General features: G+C 35.9%; 2 protein-coding genes across 5 annotated transcripts; one reads left to right on the top strand and one right to left on the bottom strand.

Moving 5' to 3' along the window:
* The first annotated feature begins 1,326 nt into the window (after positions 1-1,326).
* On the top strand, positions 1,327-3,131 carry LOC103848368 (THO complex subunit 5A). The gene is made up of 5 exons (XM_009125286.3): positions 1,327-1,587; positions 1,652-1,942; positions 2,009-2,345; positions 2,415-2,686; positions 2,766-3,131. Exons 1-5 carry the CDS (start codon positions 1,369-1,371, stop codon positions 2,985-2,987), a joined length of 1,341 nt encoding a protein of 446 aa, XP_009123534.2. The 5' UTR covers positions 1,327-1,368; the 3' UTR covers positions 2,988-3,131.
* A 705-nt stretch (positions 3,132-3,836) lies between these two features.
* Positions 3,837-6,427, bottom strand: LOC103848367 (ABSCISIC ACID-INSENSITIVE 5-like protein 5). Of its 4 annotated transcripts, none has more exons than XM_009125281.2 (5): positions 6,212-6,427; positions 4,984-5,944; positions 4,426-4,497; positions 4,300-4,329; positions 3,837-4,174 (listed from the first exon to the last, which is right to left on the bottom strand). In XM_009125281.2, the coding sequence occupies exons 2-5, from the start codon at positions 5,926-5,928 to the stop codon at positions 4,103-4,105; spliced, it is 1,119 nt and encodes a 372-aa protein (XP_009123529.1). In that variant the 5' UTR covers positions 5,929-5,944; positions 6,212-6,427; the 3' UTR covers positions 3,837-4,102. The 4 variants fall into 4 exon arrangements, with proteins under 4 accessions (XP_009123529.1, XP_009123531.1, XP_009123530.1 ...); XM_009125283.2 differs by having other exon boundaries at positions 6,220-6,424; XM_009125282.2 differs by having other exon boundaries at positions 4,984-5,947; positions 6,212-6,400.
* Positions 6,428-14,436: the final 8,009 nt, after the last annotated feature.

Below are 14,436 nucleotides of genomic sequence, written 5' to 3'. Positions count from 1 at the left end.
AAAGAATTCTTTCAAAACAACGCCAGCCGACCTCCAAGACCCACTGGGTTCACCAAAAAAGAGTGGTCATAACCCAACGATCTTCCTACACTTACCACGTGATCACTAGAGTTTTTAGTCTCTAGGAGAAACAAGAAATCCGGGAGATGCTCACGAGACATCTCCTCCAGGCGTCGAACTGCCAGGTTGCTCTTCAAACCCCGACAGTTCCAACTGAGCGACGTCATTGAGGATTGGCTGGTTTCTGGTGAACCATCAAACCCTCTGCTGATTTGGACAATTTTGACGTAACTTCAATGTCTTCCTCCGCCTTTCTCTTCAACTGACTCTCCTCACCGTCCTTTGGGACAGCACTATTGTTACGTTGGCTAACCCTAGTACTGCATCTAGACCAAGAAGACGCTGTCTTTGAACTACCACGACGTCCTCCATTCTTGAGTGTTGGAATAGGAAAGTTTCAACCAATCTCAAATTCACCACGGTTGGAACCACCATAGAGTCCAAACGTATCACCTTCATCTTCTTCGGCTCCACCCGACTTGGGATCAATAGAGTTCCCCTCATTAGTAGGTACCAAAGCCTGAAACCTGTTATATCGTGATTCTGACATGGACCTCTGGCCTTGTTCATAACAGACACCATTCTGTTTCTGCATGCTCTCTCTTCTGTGAAGACCCTCCGATTGGAAGGATGATTCTCCTACTTTAGGAGGTACAGTCTCATTCACTCTCCTATAATCAAAGACTAATCCCTTTTCTTTGTTAAAGATCTTAGATATCACTGGCGCATCTTCCATTCTTAAGACAGCATGTTGAGCAATTGAATCTTTTGACAACTCATCTAACGCCTTCTTCGTTCTAAATTCCATGATTCTCCTCTCTTCCGGATCCAGGCAGTTCATATACAATTTCATCTGATCAAAGACTTGTGGAGCAATCAGACCAGCAGGAGGTTCAAAACCTGGAGGTATCGAAGGAGCCAACAGCGGCATTATATCTTTAGCTAGCGTGGTATTATGCTGTTTCTGAAACAATCTCTGCAGGTTCGGCATACTCTGCTTTTTCTTGCTTTAAATGTGCTTTTTTGTATTGATTTAGATTTAAACTATTAAATAATTTCATCATTTTTATTACATTTTCAATTTGGTATTTCAAAGTTTTTAAACATAATGGTTATTGAAAATTTGTATTTGCATTTTATTTATAAAATATTATTAGATTCAATTTAATTTAATCAAACTGGATCAAACCGGTGGCGAGAAAAGTTTAAGGTTCTTTACCCGGTCCGGTTTTTAAAAACATTGGTCTAAACTCTAAATGAATGGAGAAAATAGAAAATCTTGAAGGGCTAGACTAATAAATAAATCTGATGGAGAAAGAGGAACCGCTGCTTAAAACCATGTCGGACGGAAGTATGGAAAGGGAGATGGCTCCGGAGAAGTCGCCGCTAGAGCTACTCCGAGAAAGAAAATCCTCCATCGAAGAAATCATCTCGAGGATGCTCTCCATCAAGAATCAGGGACTCCCCAAATCCGAGAACCGCGAACTCCTCACTCAGATGTTTCTCAACTTCATCAACCTCCGCCAGGTTCGTAACCTTATTATTAGGGTTTTGCTTCATCAGATGTTCTCATTATTTTTGCAATTGGTAGGCGAATCGTGCGATTCTGATGGAAGAAGAGAGAGTGAGAAGAGAGACAGAGTCATCAAAGTCTCCAATGGATCTCACTTCATTGCAGCTTCACAATCTCACGTACGAGAAGAGCCATTACCTCAAAGCCACCAGATCTTCCAGAGAGTTCAAATCCAAGTACCCCAACATCGATCTCATATCCGAACAAGACTTCTTCAGAGACGCTCCCGAAGCTATCAAATCTCAGACGCTCTCAAACGATGCTTCCCATGATTTGATGCTTAAAAGACTCAACTTTGAGCTCCATCAGGTAACATAATCCAATCCATCTCAAGGGTTCTCCTCATCTTCTTGATTTAAGCTTTTTGTGTTTCAGAGGAAAGAGGTATGCAAGCTTCGAGCTGAGTTGGAACAACGTAAGAACTGTTTGCTGGAAGCTAACTCCGAGCGTGCCAAGTTTCTCTCAAGTCTCCCACTGCATCTCAAGTCTCTGAAGAAAGCGTCTTTGCCTGTACAGAACCAGTTGAGTTTGCCGAATCCGAAGAAGCTCAAGTATCATGATCTAGCTGAGCTTCTTCCTCCGCCGCTTTACGTCGTGTATTCGAAGTTCATGGCCCAGAAGGAAGCTTTTGAAGAGAACATAGACATCGAGGTATCTGGGAGTCTTAAGGATGCTCAGAGTTATGCTCGCCAGCAAGCGGAACAGAACCAAGGTTAGGAAGTGTGAGACTTTTGTTTATGTAGGAAGTGAATGGAGTGTTTATTTTTTATTATTATTATAGAGAGCTCTGATGATGATGGGAAAAGGCAAAGGAAGCGACTTAAGAAAGAGAGTTCTGATGAGGCAGGACTGTATCGAGTCCATCCTCTTAAACTTGTCCTTCACATTTATGATGATGAGACTCCAGATCCGAAATCACATAAGCTTGAGTTTGAGTATTTGTTGAAGTTGAATGTTGTATGTGTCGGCATTGAAGAATCTCAGGATGGACCAGAGAAAAATATCCTGTGCAACTTGTTTCCAGACGATGCTGGACTTGAGCCTCCTCACCAGGTACATTTATATGCGCTCAGATCTATTTTCTTGAAACCATCCATACCCACTTTCTTTTGTTGGCTTGCTTGTTACTCAGTCAACCAAGCTCATTCTTGGTGATGATCATGCATTTGATGAGAGCCGAACATCGAGGCCATATAAGTGGGCACAACATTTGGCGGGGATCGAGGTTTTACCTGAAATGTCACTGTTTGTAACTGGCAAGAATAATACTCAAAACAGTGATACAGCTTCTGTATCTGATCACTACAGTGTGCAGACTGTTCTGAGAAGAATACGGGCCCAGAAAAAAGGCTAAGCTAACTCTCACATGATTCTGTATGTTTTATTCAAATGTTTTGATTATCTGTATTTGAATACTTTCATGGTATTTGTAGCTCTGCACACATTGTTAGACTGTAATGCCCCAACAAGAACAGAATGAATGTAGCATATTAGCAGAGATGTAGGTGTTTGGTCTGTGATCAAGATTCCGACAACATAAAGGCGATAACTAGTAATCCTTATCTCCTAAACTCTAGTCAAAGAAGTGGATCAAATCCTCTTCACCTCGTTACTCTCTCCTGATATAATCGGGTACAACTAGATCATTGCACAATAGAATCACTTTTTGAGACCACTAACATTAATGAATTTTGCTACTAGAACATGAAACTATAGATTATGATGATCGTAAGAGAAACTGCTATACAATCAACATTCGGGAATAAAGGTTGGTTTGATGATTGGTTGATCGCAAGAGAACACTATGTAAAATCGTTTATGATTGGTTATGGACACTTACATGGTTAAGTTTGGTTCAAAGTCAAACCATGGCTGCACATGATCAATCCCTCGTATGCCTCCTCCTCCTTCGACAGACCAAGTGATGAAGCTTGCGGTTGGACGGAAATGCGATGGTCGTAACATATTAAGGGTATGGCCTAGATGGGGTGCGCCTCGGTTAAGAACCAAGTCATGATCGAAAGGATGAAGAACGGTCTGAGGGACAAGATGCTTATGAACGGTGAAGACCTCTGCTTATAAGGCCGTATTTGTAAATCTGCTATGCATACGTGTCTTTGTATATGAAGAGTTGCCTCCTCACATAATAACACAAGAAAACGTTCTATAACTTCTAAGGCTTCCGACAAGAAACTGACAAAGCTTAAGTTTTGTAAAACTAAATTAATAAGAACTACATTTTGAAGTTGTAATGCAGAGAGAGACTGAGAAAACGAAACAAACAAGATAATACAAGCTTTTTATCAGAGAGCGTCTTGGTCTAATTAAAGTAAAGAGATTAGGATAACTTTGTGTATGTATAAGAGAACACAAATGGAAAGAGCTTACAAAATAAACCATGAAACTCTCTCTTTGGTCTTCAAACGAAACACATGTGGGGATTATTTATCTACAGAAACTAAGTATGATTCACCAAGGTCCTGACTCTGTCCTCCTCAGCTTTTTCTTTGCACCTCCTTGAATATTCATCATCTCCATCTCCTGTTGTGAATATACACAGCATGGGAAGCAACCGAGTTTGTAAGTTCAGTTACGAAATGCGATTTAGAGACTAATAAGTGCGGGTCTTGGTGTCAACCAAAAACTATGAGTTTAAGAATAATTACCTGATTCTTTTGCATCTCCATAATCTTTGCCTGTAGAACACACAAGGGTTAAGTTAATATGAGACACTAGAAGAAATGAATGTAGCATATGAAGAGATGTGATGGTAAGATATGGTCTGTGGTTACCTGCTTTCTTTGTAACTCTTGATTCTCTTCCTTTAACTTTGCAACTTCAGCTTCAAGCTCCACTGTATAAGCCTACAAAGCAAACAAGCACTACTGAGTGCGCCATTCACAACATTTCGACTCCCTGATGTAGAACTCAACAGTACGGTCACAGTAGATGTCACATGTAACCGTTTCTTTAAGTTTGAATGCTTTGGTAAGACCAATCACGCTTTACCTTCCCAAAAAGAAAACAAAAGAAAAAACAAAAAAAAATGGAGTCACTACAACGTCTTGAATCTAGATGAACTTGAACTCTCAAATACAACCTCCGAGTCACCTCGAGACGTTAGCATAGCAAATTACATTCCAGAACATTGTCTGGTCTGCCGAGAACATCTGCGGATTACAACATGTATATACACCAAAACCACCAGAAGGTTCATATTTGTGTCTCCAAGACTCATTCAACCTCAAGAAACACAAGTACTTATTAACGGGTTTCTTTCAAGTCCCAATGATTCTGTGTATTAGACAAGACACTTAACTAAAAGATGTAGAGATCAAATGGATTTTTACCTGTTTCCTGGCCCGTGACCTTGCGGCTGATTCTCGGTTCTTTATCATTCTTCTTTGCCTCCTCTCAACAACTTTCTCTACAGTACCACTCTTTCTACCCCTCACACCATTAAACATGTAGGGAGACGGAGAGAGCGATGAAGAATCACCATTATTCTTCCCTATCCCATCTGCTGACACTGGCGTAACAGGAGACACAGCACCAACAACGCCTTGGACTAATCCCATATTGTTGGTCAGAGACTGATCTCCAAGTCCCATAAGACCACCTCTTATCCCAGGACCAACGTGTGTTCCATACCCAAAACCAGGCTGCTTAGGCATGATTGGCTGATGTTGCTGGTATGTAGATCTAGCTCCATTTACATTCAGAGGCAAACTAGAACCTTGAACCTGCATATGATTCACAGTCTCGGCACCAAGGTTCCCCATCAAACCGGGAACAACTTGAGGAGAAGCCTGAACAGAGAAACCCGTGTTAGCATCTTTGGCAGCAATCTGAGCTTCCTCTCTCACAACGCCAGCACGTACCAAGAACTCCTCCAGAGTTACTTCACCTAATGTCTGCTGCCTCTGACTCTGAGACTGAGTCAAGTTTGTTCCACCTCCTCCATCTTTAGCCAGATCTTTCCACACCTGATCAACCGTTTTCGTGCTAAGGGTTCGGGGCAGAGTCAACGAGCCTTGCCTCTGCAACGGCAGCCCCTCTCCAGCAAGTGGAATAACACCGCTAGTTGAGGCAGCAACAGCCATGGCTTGTGTCTCTTCAGCAGTCCATATGTTCTTTAACAGCTCGTCCATGTTCATTGACCCAAAATCTTTACCTAAACTGCTCTGAAACTCGTCGAATGTCAACGAGTATATCGAACCTTGTCTGGTCAACGCTCCTCCTCCTCCATCTCCTGGTGGCTCATTCCCCATGTTGTTGTTGTTCTTGAAATTCATGTTACTTCTGCTTCCACTACTTGTCATCAAAATCATGCATTTCATAGAATCAGATCACAAACACAGAGAAGATCTAGAAAATTTGCAAAAATCCTAATAAATACACTAACAGAGATTCCAGGAGATTTTTTATAAAAGCTGATAGCATCAGATTCAAAACTATAGGCTAAATTAGTAATTTATCCAGAATTTAATGTGGACATAAATGGAAATAATTAAGAGAAGATGAGCAAGCCTCAAGCTTTGGTGGTACTTATCCACAAGTAGAGAGAGTATATATTACCTGTATACCTTTTTGGATTAATCCTTGTCCTTCGTTGTCGTTGCTCAAAAATCTAATGGAAAAACAAAACTGTTTGATGCGTTGTTCGTGTGAATAGGTTCTTTGTCTGCTCGGCCAAGTGTCTCTCTGTTTTCTAACCATACGAATATATACTAAACATTTGTAAATTAAATAGTACCACAATCACTTTTTAGGTTTTTACGGATTGTTTATTATGTTCTGACTTTATTATGTATTTAATTTATTCTAATGTATTTCTTTTGCTTTGCATATACGGTCACGGATCCAGTATCTCCGAGGTATGGGGTTTTCACATTTTTATTCGACAATTTGAGTAGACTTTTTAATATTTTCCATATTTTCGATTAAAGTTTTCTATATATATGCCAAATAAAACTAGAATATATAGTGTTGTTAAGAAAAACTAAAATATATAGGTTCTGTTTACTTTTAATTGTTGTGGTCGGGAACTTTAAAAATGTTTTTTTTTTAAAGGGCATCTATATATATATATATAAATATGTTTGCCTCACTACCAAGCTATTCAGCTGGAAATTTGTTTTCTGAAGGACTGACATGTGTCCCCTTGTGCTGAACGCTACGATTCATTTAATTGGAAATCATATTGGATTTTCGTTTGTTATGTATTTGTCCAATAATTATGGGCTTAATGTTTTTCTTTTTGGTTACGGCCATGAGTAAACATTATGGATACGACACTTACTCTCAATCTTTAATTAGATTTCATATTAGCAGAATAAAATATTTTTAAAAATAGTAAAATGCATAAAATTTATATAGTTATAACATACAAAGTAATAGCTAGATTCTAAATTTGATTTGTTGTCGATCCAATTATTTCTTTTAAATATTAGTTATAAGTAAGTTATTCTAATAAATGTGAAATTACTGAACCAATAAATAAAAAATTAACTATTTATATATTATTAGCAAAAAGATGTAGATTGGTTTATTTTTAATTTTAAAATAAATAATCATGTTAATATGTTAATACATAAATATACAAATGTTTTAATAAGAATAAAAAATACAAAACCCACATACAATGTTTAAAAACTATATAAAATAATCAATATTTTGAGTATTGAACCTAACCACAACAATAAAAACTGAAATCTACTTACTATATATAAAAAAAGTTGAGAAAACATTTAAGAAAACGTATAATACCATTTCAATCATAAATATCATGTCATGCTAATACAAACTTATAATCTCTAATAACACTAATAAAAAACAAAAGAGTTTAGTTAGACATATGATATAAAAATGTGTGTTCATTATAAAAAAAAACATAACAAAAAAATAAAATAAAATAGTACAATGTCAGAAAATGTATTTGAAAACAAATAAAAAAACATAAACAAATTAGAAAAATAAACAACATCCAACTTTAACTAAAATAAATGTAATATCTCTCATCACTTAAAATTTTCTAATATAAAAATATCATTATTATACGCATCACTTACAAATGCAAATGCAAATCTAAAACACAAACTACAAAATCATACAAAGGAATAAAAATCGAAATCACAAATAAAGTATATCCCGCCCGTAGGGCGGACCGACCCTAGTAGCTATAAAAATGTTGTTGTTAAACTTTTGAGTCTTTCACTTTACAATATTAATTGTTGCTTTAGAAAAACAAAACTAAAGCCATAATTTTTTTTGTAACATTAACTAAAGCCTCAAATTGGTAACCATAGAAAGAACTAAAGTCATAATTTTGGATAAAATTTTAATGTAGCGAGCAAAAAGATTTATAAAGTCGTAAAGTTTTTTTTTTTTTTGACAAAATATAAAGTCGTAAAGTTAATAAAATTTTGCTGGCTATTGACTGTAAAAGCTTTAAAATGGGTAATATTTTCACCAAAACTATATGCTGGCCAAGGGAATAATGACAATAGTGAATTCCTTGTTACTTTTTACAATTTACAACCATTAACAATAAATATTTGTTACCAACAATTCGTTAACTTTTCTTTACATTTAAAAAATGATAGATCAAATTTATTATTTATCAAATTTGGGGAGGAATATAAATAACATTTTATGAATTAGAATCTTAAGCTTAATATAACATCATAGTCTTCGATGAGGACCATATTTCTTATGTCTCAGCCATAAATTACTTTTACAATACTATTTTCGTACTTGATGTTTTAGGTTTAGGTACATGATTTTTTTTAAAAATATTTGACTTAAACATTTTTAAAAAAGAAACATAATTAATTATCTATAATAAACAAAATTAAACCAATAAAATGATTTCATAATACAGAAACCTATATATATATATATATATATATATATATTAAGAGTTAATAAATTTTACATGAAAAACTAAAAATATCAGCTAATTTGAGATAAAAATTTTCTTTAAACATCAGTTTTTAAAAACAAAACTGTATTTAATATCTTGGAGGTTCTTAATTTGTATGGGAAAATTTAAATCTTATCACAATTTTTATGCCATTTTTTCAAAATTTCTCTTAAAGGATAATCATTTTCATAAATACCTTAAACTTATGATAAAAATTAAATTAACTCTGCTAAATCATTTATAAATATGTAAGAATAGTTTATAATACATTTAGAGAAGTTTATAAACCTAACCTCACCCCTTAAATATTAAAGCCTAAATAATAATCAGTAAATCCAAATCCAAGTATTAGGATATTTTTGATTTAATGTATTTTAAAAATGGTAACCAACTAAGAATAGTTTTAGAAATTTATCACTTTATTGGTCTATACATTCACTTAAGTGATTTATAAACAATATAATTTAACTCTCATTTGATAACATACTCAATGCTCAATACTATTTTGTTAATTATGTCTATGATTACATATCCAACTCATTACTATATTACCTTTTGTAATACTCCATTCGTTTCATAAAAAATCATATCTTAGAAAAAAAATGTTTCAAAAAATTTATTTTTATATTTTCAATAAATTTTTTATTAAATAATAATTATAAATTGTAAATTTCAGAAAAATAATTGATTAAATTTCTATTGATTAAAATTTATTGGTAATAATTAATCAATAAAAACAATACATTTCTAATCAAAATTTAATATTTTTCTAAATATATATATAAGAACTCTAAAACATTGATGATTTTTTGAAGCGGAATGAATAATATTTAGAAGTAAAACTACTCCAAACCACCTTTATATCTTCCTTCAAAATTAAAAAAAAAACGTTATTTTTTTCTATTTATAGATGATAAAATTTGATTCTTCTATTTGTACTCTAAATTTAGAGTTTCTATTTTTACTCTATTTAAATATTTCTATTTTACAGAAATACGTTATCGTAGATCTCATCTCTATTGATAAAAAAAAAATCTCATCTCTATTATATATTTATTTAATCGGATATCCCTGAAGGAACATAAAACAATTCTGTTTCAGAAAAAAATACATTGGAGGTGATAGAATACTATTACTAATGTAAAACCTATTTTTTTCATTGACTCTTGTATACGTTAGTAAGATTGGCAATCATGTGTTTTTCTAGTGTGGTTTTGCAAGAGGCATATGTATGAGAAAGCTTCTCTCTAGCTGTTGTGGTATACACATCCTCTGAAATATCTTTATAATTGGAAACTGCTTACGAAGAAGTGCAGAACGGTTCTAAGCTTTACTCGTGGTTGTTAACTTGTTATGACAATACATTTCCTTTCTTCTAGGCGGTATGTTGCAGTGGAGAAGATAGTGGCTGATAAGAAAATGGGATAAAACTAATGGTTTACTGTGAATGTGGCAAAAGGGTTATCTCCTCCTCCCTTTGAGCAACTTCCAGCTCGTAACACCTTTGATTAATGTATAGTGTAGATCGGTAATGGAAAGCAGATTCAACAGTACGTATGGGGAATTGGATGGATCTTTTTTTCTTTTTTTTTGAACTGATTTATGCAGAATTGGATGGATCTTAAGACAAAATAAAAGAATAGTGAGCATCATTTTATAAATATTTAGACTGTCAAAATAACAATTTAGGTATTAAGCATTAGACATTTATATATTGTCCGTTTAGAGATAGATGGTAAGAAGCCATGACTCAAGCTCGGGCAAAACCTTGTGCGCATGCAGCAGCTAGATAATTTGTATTTTCATGTTATGAATTATGATATCATGCATTCCTTGAGAAATGTATAATTCTAATAAATTAACGGATGATTTAAATGTATAACTAAAACAAATGTCTTTTATTACAACTCCAACTCATCTATATATTTACTTTTTGTAATATTCCTTTTGTTTCATAAAAAAATCATATCTCAGAAATAAATGTTTCAAAAAAATTATTTTTATATTTTCAATAAATTTTCTATTAAATAATAATTATAAATTGTTTGTCTGAAACATCATGATCAAAATAGGCTTCTTCAAGTTGCGAGTTCGAATGTTGCTGGAATGAATTATTTTATGATGTCTCTAGACACCACACATATATGGACTCATTTGCATATACAGAAAGAGAGTATCTCTGGGAATCCACGGTGGGATGTACCTTTCTATGGAGATTAGTTTGGGTCTTTTTATAAATCCGGGATATTTCCGGGTTAAAAAAAAACATATGTCTAGCATGTTGTGTGTTCAGTTAAAATGATAAACAATAGTAATAGGTAAAAAAGAGTTGCGTTATTTTTTTAAATGCCATTGTTTTTTTTTAAACAAAAACAAAGATCACCGAGACTACTAGAGTCAATGATGAACTTGAAGAAACAATACTATAATTAGTGAATTGAGAGCATTATTGTCCTTGTATTTAATTTTTAAAGACAAAATATATAATCGGGTAGGTGGTTTGATAATGGTAAGTGGGCCTCTCTGGAAACTTGAGACGTGGACCAATGAAAAGAGGTAAGGAGACTCTTTGGTTTCTGACATCTTCCAACAAACAAAGCCTGATTTGAAGGGAAATAACACCCGTCCACGTTACTGCGACCTTCAACGGCTGAGATTTGGCTTCATATGTGTCTAGTCGATGTTGGTTGTTTATTGTTATCGTTTGTTATGGACAGTGATAATTCGACACGTACTTTCCTTACAACTACCTTTTCCTTTTCTCCGTGTATACATTCTTTTTAATCAGAGTACTAAAGAAGTAAGTGGACCCATCACAAATAAGAAAATCAAGTGATTTTTTTTTGGGATTTTGTTAAATGTAAATTTCAATTCAGTTCACTAGTGAATAAACTTTTTACTATGTCCTCCGGTAACCTGCTTTTTGCTCGCATTTGCAACCGGTTTTGTTTTATTTCAGTCGTATTTAATGATTGGCTCATGGCACTTTCACACCTCATCTACTAAGAGAAGTTTTGAGATAGTTGAGAGTGTGATTTTTTTTTTTTTGCAAAAATGTAAATATTCATTAATGAAAATGAAACACAAACAGGTTGTTTAAATCCCAAAAAAATGTGGAAAAAAACTTAAAGAACAATATAATAAGACTAAATTTGAAACATCAATTTTAGTGCTTATACAATATGATCTACGACTACAAAGTGGCTAGGAAAACCGACGACGCCAAGTAACACGAACTCTAGTCTCCTGACGACGTCTCCCGACGACGCTTTGAGTACAAATACTCTCGGCAGGAACCCATCAGAGACTGACGACACCAATCCTTAGCACGAATCCAACCAAAACCGACGACGCTACTCAAAACGAACCCAGCGAGTTCCTAAGACAAATAAACCGAGATCCTAAAGCGAAGAGAACCCTAACTCATCGCAACCAAAAGTACAAGAGAAAACAGGTTGAAATGTAGCAGCAAACACCTCAAAGCAACGCCTAAACCTAAACACACTCGATTTGAACACATCCACTAAAGACCAATAAAATGAATTTCCAGTGCTGGGATGATGCGTTTAACTCATGCTGCCACCGAGACCCAAGAAATCCCAACGACAATAGGATGAACAGGGCAAACCCACATGTTCAGCCTTTAAGAACCAGAGGACTGACCGAGCGTACTCCGCACCAAGCTCACAACCGGAAGAGAGCTTAACACCAAGTCAGAGGCAGAAGACGAGACTCGAACTCGCATCGTCGCGAACGAGTTGAGAAGAGCCGCAAGAGAGAATGCCGTGACCGGAGAAGATCAAAGAGGAAGCAGCTGCGACACGAGATTGCCGGAGACATAGACGACCCTACGCAAAACCACCGAGAATCAGACCCACACGTGCCGTCACCAAGGTTCTGGAACTGACACACGACAGCTCAAAAAACGCTGAACACGCCAAACCGGAGAGATCCAGGTTGAAACCTCCTGAGAGAAGAAGTCTTGAGGCTCCTCCGGCAAGACACCAAGCGGAAGAGACACTCACGCGCCGTCGCTCCACTCTGCGGGAACTTCGCCGCCGAACTTATCTGAAAGTGAACAAAAGATCCCGAGCAGAGGAGCCTACCCACACAGCCACGCGCCACCAAATCGTCAAGAACTGGCACAGATCTACAAAATGGAAAACGAGATCTGGACAGTTCACGAACCCTAAAAGCCGGCGACTCGAACTGAGCCTCACTCGCTGTCCTCGCCAGGGCTCTAGAGGCAGACGACCACCGCAGGCGGTAGACCCTCATGAGCAGGCCACCGTAGCTGAAGGGGCGCCGCAAAACCAGAGACCACCGAGCATATCGAACAGGAGCGGAGGAGCAGAGACCAAGCGCAAAGAGAAGACAGAGATTAGGGGTAGAGAGAGCGTCTCCGACGCCGGAGGACCGGATGCCGGAGCAGAGTACCATAGACGATAAGGGGTTTTTTTCTTCTTTTTTTTCCTTCTAGAGAGAGCGTGATTTTTTTTAAATAACATTTTTGAGAGTGTAATTGTGACTCCAACTAGTATAACTGGACTAAGAATTTAGAGGATTTAAATATTTTTAAGAACTTTATAAATTTCTTTAACATAATTTGGGAGATCTATACTTATATAAAAACCTTCAAAAATTTAGGGGACAAAATCAATATTTCATTAGGTTTACCCTACATCGGAACCTTAGCAATTAGATGAAGATTATTTTCCCAATTGTTTGAGACGAACAGAATCATTTTCATGTCTTTGAAATAAGAAATAAACTTGCTATGTTAGTGATACAAAAATAGTCTTACTACATTATCATATCCATTCTTAATCTTAACGTTTGAAAACGCATTTAGCTATCAACTTTGGTATATTGGATCCATACTTCATTTTAGGTACACTAATAGAAATTTCGGTTATAAGTTTGAAAGATCCAAGAATTTTTTTTGGCAAATTTAAAAAGCTAAAAATACCACAAAATGAAAACGTGAATCATGGCAAAATAACCAAGAATTAGTGACGAAATAAAACATGGCTAGAAGTTGCCGCAAAGAGATAGTCTCGAATCAAGGGAACAAAGGAAAGATGGCCGACCTTTGAACTATATATAAGGAGGGCCAAAGCGAGGAACTTAATGACGATTTTCAGACTCTTAGAACTCTCTTCACTTAAGAATTTTAAGCATTATTTTTGACATGCTTAGTTTCTATGTCCTGCACTTAATTACTTGACAAACTCGCAAAGACAATTCGATCTCTTGTTCAAACTCTATAAACTGAACTACGTTCGGCTTGATCCTCGAAAGGGATACGTAGGTAGCGTTTCATAAGGTCCAGTCCGAAATCAATCAAAACCTTTTTGTAAATTTTTACGTCTTATTTCTAAAACGAGCTGCGGCTTGCATAGGTCTTCTTGACATAGGCGGCTTTGCTAGCGAACTTAGTTAGGTTTTACTGTCTATGTTAATTGATTTCATTTGTAGTTTCGTTTCCAGACGAACTTTATGTATGTTCGAAATAAAGATCTACTTCTTTAGATTCGTTTTATTGTCTTTATGTATTTTCCGTATTTATTCGATCTCTTGTCGTTAGCCCTCGCAGAGAATCTGGGTCCTCAAGGAACGTCGAGAATCTTGACATTCCACCATTAACTAAAATTGATAGTCCGAATTTTGGTTTCCACAATTTGGCTAGAAGGAGGGGGCGGATTACTCTAATCACGGCCGCAAAACGCTTGATCGAAACGATGTCTGGAAATATGAAAGACAAACTCGCAGCTAACAACAACGCTTGTAAAACAACTCCAGCAGTGACTGCTCTTATGGCCAACGCTTACGCAAACGCCACAGTGCTCAAGAAAATCGAAAATCTAGTCGTGACTTT

The sequence above is a fragment of the Brassica rapa genome, chromosome A10, assembly GCF_000309985.2.
Source record: "Brassica rapa cultivar Chiifu-401-42 chromosome A10, CAAS_Brap_v3.01, whole genome shotgun sequence".
Taxonomy (NCBI): Eukaryota; Viridiplantae; Streptophyta; class Magnoliopsida; order Brassicales; family Brassicaceae; genus Brassica; species Brassica rapa.
The sequence above is the reverse complement of the archived record's forward strand: the minus strand, read 5'-3'. Positions and strand labels throughout refer to the sequence as shown.